The sequence below is a fragment of the Cnephaeus nilssonii genome (genome assembly GCF_951640355.1).
Source record: "Cnephaeus nilssonii genome assembly, chromosome: 20".
Classification (NCBI taxonomy): domain Eukaryota; kingdom Metazoa; phylum Chordata; class Mammalia; order Chiroptera; family Vespertilionidae; genus Cnephaeus; species Cnephaeus nilssonii.
Window position 1 is genome coordinate 6,363,581 of NC_137091.1, and position 9,079 is coordinate 6,372,659.

The 9,079-nt window shown below is 61.1% G+C and overlaps 1 protein-coding gene across 1 annotated transcript; it reads left to right on the forward strand.

Annotated features, from left to right (window-relative positions):
• Positions 1-4,829: 4,829 nt before the first annotated feature.
• Positions 4,830-6,833, forward strand: CBLN1 (cerebellin 1 precursor; the record flags this gene model as incomplete). Its single annotated transcript, XM_079760014.1, has 3 exons — positions 4,830-5,093; positions 5,240-5,359; positions 6,636-6,833. 3 exons carry the CDS (start codon positions 4,830-4,832, stop codon positions 6,831-6,833), a joined length of 582 nt encoding a protein of 193 aa, XP_079616140.1.
• Between the last annotated feature and the right edge of the window lie 2,246 nt (positions 6,834-9,079).

The following is a 9,079-nucleotide window of genomic DNA, read 5'->3' on the forward strand; positions in this document are numbered from 1 at the left end:
AAATGAATGAAAAACTAGGGAATGGTACTGTCTGGGGCTTTGAACCAAGACTAAAAGGAATGAAATACTGTTTGATGCGCATGGACATTAGAGAATCCATTTTGAGTTAATAAAAGAATGAGTTTGCTTCATCTCCTGGGACAAAATATTCCCCTTTTCCCGAACATGTTCTCTCATTCCCACAATAGGGATGCTTGTTCCTTCCATAGGGAGTGGGGCCTGGGGGTGGGGCTTCCATGAATAGAAGTCACCCCCACTTCCCCAGCTGCCTGGTGCTGGGAGATTGGAAATGCACGAGGGGGGAGGGACCTTTGACCTCCTCAAACACAAGGCTGCACTGAGACAGCAGGTAGAGGGTGTAAGAACGACAGGAGAGATGCATTATTTGCGATCTCGTTGCTCCCGAAATCTCACTAACGCATTAGGAGCGCCGGGCAGATGGATTTATCACACTCCACCAATACTTCAAGAGCCGGGAAGCCTTCCCAAGGCAAACCCCACAGTCTCCCATTGCGGAAATGGCGCACTCGATCCTTCGGTTTTTCACACTTTCTCACATTTTCATTTGTTTCCATTAATCGATGAATCATGAGGAATTTGGGGCATCTAGCCACAAAGAAATAACATTTTTGCCTTTCTAGGGACAGAAAAAAAAAAGAGAGAGAGAGAGAAAGAAAAGAAAAATAATCAATTCAAACAAAAAGAAAAAAAAGCTCTCTTTCATTGTTTTTACATAGTAAAGAACCCCTTTGGAATAGAATGCTACAATGTTGCAATTCCTTAGTTATTGATACTTATCTGGTTCTACCAGAAGTGCATTCAGACTTGGAAGCTAACCCTTAGGTGACAGCAATGTGGCGAGCGTCTGACCTCCTGTGTGGCTGAGGTCTGGATGCTGCGGAAAGACCCGGATACACACACGCCTGTACCTCTGGCGACTGCGCGGGCCTTCATCGCCAGCCTTCGGGGGGACCCCCGCAGTGACCTGTGTGAGCAGGACTAGAGCAGAGGTGCTGCTCCCGCCTGCCGGCGTCCCCTCTCTGCTGTCCCTCGGGATGGCTCCCGAGGTCTGGACGGGGTGCAGCCAACACCAGACCCCTGTCCGGAGGAAGACGCCTGGACCCACGCCCAGTGGGCAGGGCTTGCTCGGAGAGGGACGAGAGCCCCAGGCTGCCCTGGAAGAACCACCCTAAGACCTTTTTATTTCTAATCCTCACCGAAGGAGAGTTCCCATTGATTTTTAGAGAGAGTGGAAGGGAGGGAGAGACACAGAGAGAGACACATTGATTGGATGCCTCCTGCACATGCCTCAACGGGGCCAAGGACTGAGCCTGCAACCCAGGTCTGTGCCCTTGACCGGAATCGAGCCCGGGACCCTTCTGTCCACGGGCTGACGCTCTATCCACTGAGCCACACCGGCTAGGGCCACCCTGAGCCTTTTGCTGCAAATACTGAGGGAAAGAAGGACGCTCTTGTTTTCTCGCCAGGAGTCAGCTGGTGGTCGCTTCTGGGAGCCGTCCCATGGAAACAAGGCGCTGAGAAGAAAGCCAGAACCGGGACACAGACCCTATGGCCTCGGCTGGGGCTGCGGCCAGGCCTTCCCTGCAGGACGCCGGCCACGTGCGGCCCTCAGGAGGCCGTCTGAGCTGGGCGGGCCACCTGCAGCTGCAGGAACCCCCGTCAACATGTCAACACTGGGAATGAGCAGGCCTGCCTTTAGGGTGTCCAAGGGCGCTCCTCCTCGTGACCTCATGTCGCTGGCGCCCCCAGTTCAGGAGAGCGCAAGCCCGTCAGCGTTCAGCTGGCGTCTGTTATTGTGTGAGCACCTCCCAGCGGAAGAGCGACGAAGCGTGCCAAGGGGGTGAGCAACCTGAAATGTGGTGGCCGGGAGCCTCCCATCCACGAGGAAAGCGGAGACTAGGACCTCAGGGCGCCCACCAGACACCCCCGAATTAAAGCACGTGCGAGTCCAGGCGGGCCGGGAGGAGAGCCTGGGCGACAGGCCCCGGAGAATAAGCGAGGAGGCTCTTCCAAGAGCCCAGGTCAGCGAGGAGGACCTCAGACAGGAGGCGCTCTAGGAATGGCTCAAACCCCAGGACAGAGATGCCTGCGGGCCAGTGAGATGTGCGGGTCCCTGGGCGGGGGGGGGGGGGGGGGGGGGGCGGCGCAGCTGCTGCCACTGAGACAGGGAAAGAAGGAAGGGGCAGAGGTGGGAAGGCGGGGAGGAGACCAAGTGGGGCCAGTTCACCCCGCCTGCAGGACAGGGAGGCAGAGCCTCGGAAGGACGGAAGGACGGATGGACGGAAGGACGGAAGGACGGGTCCGGCTGCAGCGAGGCCGAGATGGAATGCAGGGTGTAGGACACCGGCATCCACATGGCAGTTCAGGCGTGGGCACTGCCCTCAGGAGCCCCACGTGAAGAGCAGAGGAGGGGGCTGGCCATGCCCCCCAGGAGCCTCAGGCCTGCAGGGGGCTCGGGAAAGCGGGCCTTCCCCCAGCCAGGGGCAGCGCTGTAACTACTGGCAAAGACAGACGGTGCAGGGCCAGAGAGCATGCCACGCTACCTGGTGTCTCTCCCAGGACCTCCCGGTGACAGGTGCCTGCAGTCTCATTATTGAGCCTTCACCTCTTAAATTAGCTCATGCTCTCACAGGAGGTGTCAGCGCGCTGGCAGCGGCTTGCTTTCAAAGAGAAGAGTTGAAAAATATTTTCCTGTCGTTTTAACTTAACTGAAATTCCTGCCGGCGCCCCGCCCCTTCCCTTTGTCCTGGCGGAACCCAGTGACCACTGCTGGCCTCCTCCGAAGGGAGATGGGGCCAGACATACCCCCTCCCCCCACCCCCACCCCGGCCCGCCCCCAGGTAACTCTTTAGAGACCTGTCAGTGTCGCCAAGTGACAAAAGAGATGGAAAGCGGGAAGGCTCGGCTGTTGATGATTCTGGGGGGGGCCTCCGGGCTTGGGGGAGAGCATGCCCCCGGGGGCGGGTGGCAGAGGCGGCGCAGTCATCCCGCGCCCACCTCTCCCCGGGTCCCCAGGCTCGCATCTGGCCTCCGCCAGTTGCACGGCTGCTCTGGCTCCGCTGGGCACGCAGGTTCAATCAAGGTCGCCCGGCCGTGACCAGAGCGCCAGGTGCCCAGGTGGGCAGCATCCCGAGCCGCCTCTGGACTTGCCTCTCCTGCCTCCGCCCACTTAACTGCCTGCGTTCACCCTTCCAGGTCTCCCTCTTCCCGCACCCCAGGCTGCCTCTTCCCTCTCCGCAGCTCCCCTCTCCTCCCACTCAGCAAAGCTGTATCTTTACATTCAAGTGTGTGTGTGTGTGTGTGTGTGTGTGTGTGTGTGTAAAGTTCCAAGTCAACCCCTGACCCGAAAATTCATTTAGGGTCAAAATGACTGTTGAAAAGGCGCCTATAAATTACAAGATTTTGGGTCTGCACTAAAGGCAAGGATGCGCAGGCGCCGTGGATAAGCCTCGCTATAAAGGTGCACAGTAAATAAAAAGTGAGGGTGCAATGTACGCGCTTTCACCGCAAGAGAACACGGTATCCAGGAAAAGCCTGCGTGCGATGCCAGTGCGCTCGTTCCTGCCTGGAGCACTGAACTGCAGGAGGCATCGGGCAAGGCCTCTGATCGCGCTCACCACCGCGCCCTCTGTGCCTGCCCCAGGGCCTGGCACTGGTACCTGTCCAATGATCCAGCCTTAACAAAAGCACTACCGAAGGAATGAACGCGAGCTTGACCTCTATGGCCCGCAGAGCAGGCTCTTCGAGTGGCGGACAAGGGCGGCGGGTCCAGTGCCAACCTTCGTGGCCACGGGCCGGGTAAGGTGAGCTGGGAGACACAGGCCTCGAGTCCCGGCCCAGTGGGTTCCGGGGTGGCAGCACATGCACCTCCCGAGGCCACCGCGCACGCCCCGCCCCGCCCCGCCGCGCATGCACGCGCCCTGCAGTAAGCAGCCCGACCAAGCCAGCTGCCCCTTGCGCCCGAGCCCGCTGGGGGGCGCTCCCCTCTCACCCCTCGCGCCTTCACTGCGGGTGCCGCACGTCCCCTGCGATTCTACTCCCTACTCAGGACGCGCGCGCCTCCTACCTGCGGACGGAGAGGGAGGCGGGCGGAAGGGCTGAGGGAGTTGAACAAGACCGTGGCAGGAGACAGCTGGTGAGAGAGCGAGCTGCCGCGGAGGACGGTTCGGGTGCGCGCGCGCGCTCCCGGCCTCGCTCCCTCCGTCGTCTCCAAGCCAGAGCCCAACCCCGCTGCCGCGCGCCGCCCGCCTCGCCCAGCCTAATAACAACGGCGCCCGGGGTCAGGTGGCCGCGCGCGGACAACGCCGCCATTGGCCCGGCGAGGAGCGCGGAGCTCCAGGATTGGCCGGGAGGCGGAGCCTCGGCCGGGCGGGGGCGGGGCTGTAGAGGGAGGCGGGCGGGGAAGAGGAGGGGGCGGGGCCAGGCCGCGGTCCGCGCCTTTGTGCCTGGCGCGCGCTCTCCGCCGCTCCGGCTGCAGCGCCGGCTGCATCGATAATTCAGAGCGGCGGCGGCGGTGCCAGCGGCGGGTGCGGGCAGGAGGCGGCGGAAGCAGCGGGGACCGAGAGGCAGCGGCTATGCATCCAAGTGCGGCTGGGCAGCCGCGGCTCCCCTGAGGCCCCGGCGGGGCTCCGGGAGAATCGCGCGCGGGGCACGCTGTTCGGGAGTGCAAGGAAGAGCAGGAGTGTCCAGAGGCTTCGGCGGAGCTGCGCACGGAGCTGAGGAGGGGGCTCCAGAGCGGGGCTGGGGCGGGGGGGCGGCTGGCGCAGGCGGCCCCCGGGGTGGGGGGCGGGGTGGGCGCCGCCGCCGCGATGCTGGGTGTCGTGGAGCTACTGCTGCTCGGGGCGGTGTGGCTGGCGGGCCCGGCCCGGGGGCAGAATGAGACGGAACCCATCGTGTTGGAGGGCAAGTGCCTGGTGGTGTGCGACTCCAACCCTACGTCCGATCCCACGGGCACAGCGCTGGGCATCTCTGTGCGCTCGGGCAGCGCCAAGGTGGCCTTTTCTGCCATCAGAAGCACCAACCACGAGCCCTCCGAGATGAGTAATCGCACCATGATCATCTACTTCGACCAGGTGAGCGCTACGCGTAGACTGGACTGGTAGGGGGTGGGGGAGAGGCGGAAGGTAGGTGTCCATAGTCCCCAAGGTCTCTGCGGAGGCGCGTTGGCAGAGTTCGGATTGACTCTTGCCTGCTCCCCTCCGCCCCCGTCTCGTTATAGGTACTAGTGAACATCGGGAACAACTTTGATTCAGAACGCAGCACTTTCATCGCCCCGCGCAAAGGGATCTACAGTTTTAACTTCCACGTGGTAAAAGTCTACAACAGACAGACCATCCAGGTCAGCCGCCGCCTCTGGGCCAGGCCCGGCCCGGGTAGGGGGCTGCTAGCCGCGGGAGTGAGCGGCCGCGTGGGCGTGGGAGATAGGAGCTACAGCTGCACGGCCCGTCCGGCTGAGTTAGCGGGGCCTCTTGCTTCTGTGGCTTGGGATGCCCCTTGCTTCTCCTGTCTTTGGCTCTTGGGACCTAATTCCCTCCCCAAACACAGAGGTTCCCTCCTCCGGCCTTCCGAGCCCTCCAAAGAGGTTCTCTCGCGCTTTCCTCTGAGACTGCAGGGATTTCCCATAGAGGTTGCTTTAGCCTCACACCCGCCTCCATCAGATTTCCCTAACCCCACCCTTCAGCACCACGGACAGTACCCCGACCCCTAGTTCCGGCTCCTAAGCCTGCAAGACACCGGTGCGCTAGCCTTGCGCACAGCGCTCAGGTGGGATCCGGCGTTCCTTTGCGGACCTGCTCTGGGTCTGCGAACCAGCGGCGCGCAGCCCGAGCGGGTGAAGGGTGGAGAAGGAAGGGAAGGGGCCTCGTGCCACTCCCTCCCCGCTCCAGTCTTGTCCCAGCCCGCTCTCGCTGGCATCCCGGGTTCTCGAAGGTGTCTAGGTTTCCTTTGGGGTGAGACGGAGATGGAATGCGCGGCTGGGAAGAGGGGGCCCCGCGCGGGGCCCATTCGCTGCCGAGGCCACCGCAAGGGCAAAACCAGGCGGCAGGTGCGGGGAGCGGCCGGAGTTGGACAGGAACTGAGCCTGGGTTTGGGGGATGGAGCGCGGAATGCAGCTCTGCGCGAGATTTCTCTTTAGTCTGAAGCCTCGCCCGGCTCCTGCCCCGTCTCCTCTGTATCCGGCCAGGCAGCTAGGAGCTGGAGGAGCCAGGGTTTTTGTGTGCGTTTGTTTTCCCAGAAGCACCAAAAGAGGGGTTGTCTGAGTTTCAATTTGAGCCTTGGGGGTGGGGTCGAGGGGGGAGGGGACTAAGGTGTCAGGGCGCTAGAGCCACCTATGGGTCCCTCAAATTGGATTAAAAAAAAGCGCCCTCAGGATGCGATGGGCGAATGAAGGTGACTCCGCTGAGGGGCAGACCCATCCTCTGATTTAGATGGACGCCTTTTGTCCCCACTGGACCCTCGGCAGTAACCTGCAAAGCCCCTTTTCTACCATCCCCCCGCCTCCCGCCGGCTTCCAGGCCTTTAAGGCTGTTAGCTCAGCGCGCAGGTCCCGTCTCTACTGCCGCTTAGGTACCATCTTGGCTGCAACTCTGAAGCGAGCCTTTCTCTCTCTCTCGCAGGTGAGCCTTATGTTAAATGGGTGGCCGGTGATTTCAGCTTTCGCCGGCGACCAGGACGTGACCCGGGAGGCCGCCAGCAACGGGGTCCTGATCCAGATGGAGAAAGGCGACCGAGCCTACCTCAAGCTGGAGCGGGGGAACTTGATGGGCGGCTGGAAGTACTCGACCTTCTCCGGATTCCTGGTGTTTCCCCTCTGACTGCCTCGTCTCCGGAACAGGAGGCCGGCAGCGGGCCGAGGCAGGAGGGGGGGTGAGCAGGAGGCTGACATGTGAAGGATTCGAAACTCCCCCCCACGTAACACAACTGTATCCTGTGAAAGGCGCGCGCAGGCGGCCCGCGGAGGCGGTGGGACGGCTGTGTCCGGTTACTCATTTGGAGAAGTAGATCCCAGTTAGTCTGCGCACTCCCCTTTCCAGAAATAAGCTGCCTCCCCGCTTCCCGTTGCAGTAACGGAGGAAGAGAGACCGCCTCGTCATTGGTCCTCACCCCCTGTCCCCCGTTCCCCACGAGTTACAGAAAAGAAACTTTGTATTTCACTGTAGAACGGGAAATGCCTTCCCCTCCCGGGTCCCCTGCTGAAATCCAATACGCCCCTCCCCCATGTTAGTCGACAGGGGGTAAGTTTGTATTTTTATTTTGTGATGGAGGAGGTGGTTTTTATTTTGGCGAGTACTGCTCTACTTAAAACACCACTCAAGAGTCCATTAGCTGAAGATACTTCGTCCGCGGCTGCTGCTTAGCAGAGAAAGGACTCACCTGGGTGGTGACTGGTTTAAAATATATAAATATAAATATATATCATTTGTACACGAAGGACTTCCCAGTGGACGCTGGCTGTGTTTCCGTATTTCTATGTCCCCATTCGGAGTGATCGTGAACCCCAAGGCTGCTTGATATTCTGACGCTTTGTCGAACCCCGTGTTCTGTGGCTCCACTAACCGCCGCCAGGAGGTTCCTCCGGGCCCCTCCTCGTCCGTCCTCTATAACATACGTGTGAATAGCCAAGAGTTAAATTTGCTTTCATCCAATAAAGTTGAAGTGGGACTTTTATTTTTCTGACACCGATTTCTAAACTCCGCATCTCCCCCAGCTGCGAGGTTTGAGGGTCGGGGTGCAGAAGGGCGAGGCTCCGAGCGTGGGAGACGGGCCAGCATGCGACCCTGGAACCAGGAGGGCTACCGTGCACAGCCGCCCCAGCGCGCGCCTCCCCGCACCAGGCCTGGGGCCAGCCCCGCACTCGCCTGTGTTCCCTGCTTTGGCGCAAACAGAAGAGATTTGACCGAAATCTTACCAGGCCGGGCGGGGCTGCCGGCCGGGAAGCAAAGTTGGGTTTTTCGAAGTCCACGTGCAGTGGGAATAATGGGAATCGTTGGAGCTGGAACCAGCTGCCCGGAGGGGCGCGCTTCCCACGCCTTTGCCCCTGGGCGTCTCCCGCCGTGCGCTCCCGGGCTCCCCCAGCCGCATTTCCTTCCCGCCGCTCTCAGTCCAGGGCCTGCCCTCCATACCGCCCGGCACCCAGGACTGGCGCTCATCACGGGGCTTTGGATCAAGAGGTTCCTTTAGGAGTTTTGATTGTACGAACATAATGTGAAAGCAAAATTGAAATAAACGACGTCGTTTTAAACCTGGAAGTCTGACCCAGTCGCTTTGGCAATGAGGAGGCTGCGCGCGCCGGGAAAGCGGGTGGGTGGGCGGGCGCCTGCGGGACGGCCCCTCGGGCAATGGTCCTTTTACAAGTTGTTGTTTTTTTGTTTGTTTTTCCTCCCCCTCCCGCCCCCGCCCCCGCCCGAGATTCGGGATGAATTTAATTAGCTCCCGGAGGCTGGGAAGAAGGGGGAATTATAGCCTAACAAGCACCGCACCTCAGGACTGAGAGATTCGCAGAGCAAGCGGCCTTCCCGGTGTCTCCTCCGCCGGCAGTCAGGGCGCATCCCCACGGGCGCTCTGCCGCCCCAGCGCCCAGGCCCAGGGTGGGTGGGTAGGGACCTGGGAAGTGAGCCTTGGACTGGCGTGCTTTTCTCTTCCCGCCTCGCAGTTCCCCTCCCCGCAGGTCAGCCCCCAGGGAAGCGGAGGGGAGGTAGAGGAGGAACCCTGGAGGACTGTGTTTAAAAGCGCACAACAGGATTCTTTTTAAATAGAGATGCTCAAAAATGTTCTCCCCGCATTCCTGGGTTGGGAGGAGAGGTCAGCAGCGGAACCAGCTAGACCCAGACCCAATCAACCGCTCCGCCCTTGCAAAGCCAGGTTCCCTCCCGGCTGCGCGCCCAGGTACTCCCCCAGGGGAGGAGGGGCAGCAGCCACCGGCCAGGAAGCTGCGCGCAGATGCGCTTGGAGCTCAGTGGCTGCCGGTGGGTGGTCACCCCTCTTCCTGAGGAGGGGACCATCCGGCGGTCCAGGCGGTGGGACCACCAGGCTGTGCCCCTTCTGGGCGACTTTGGCAAGC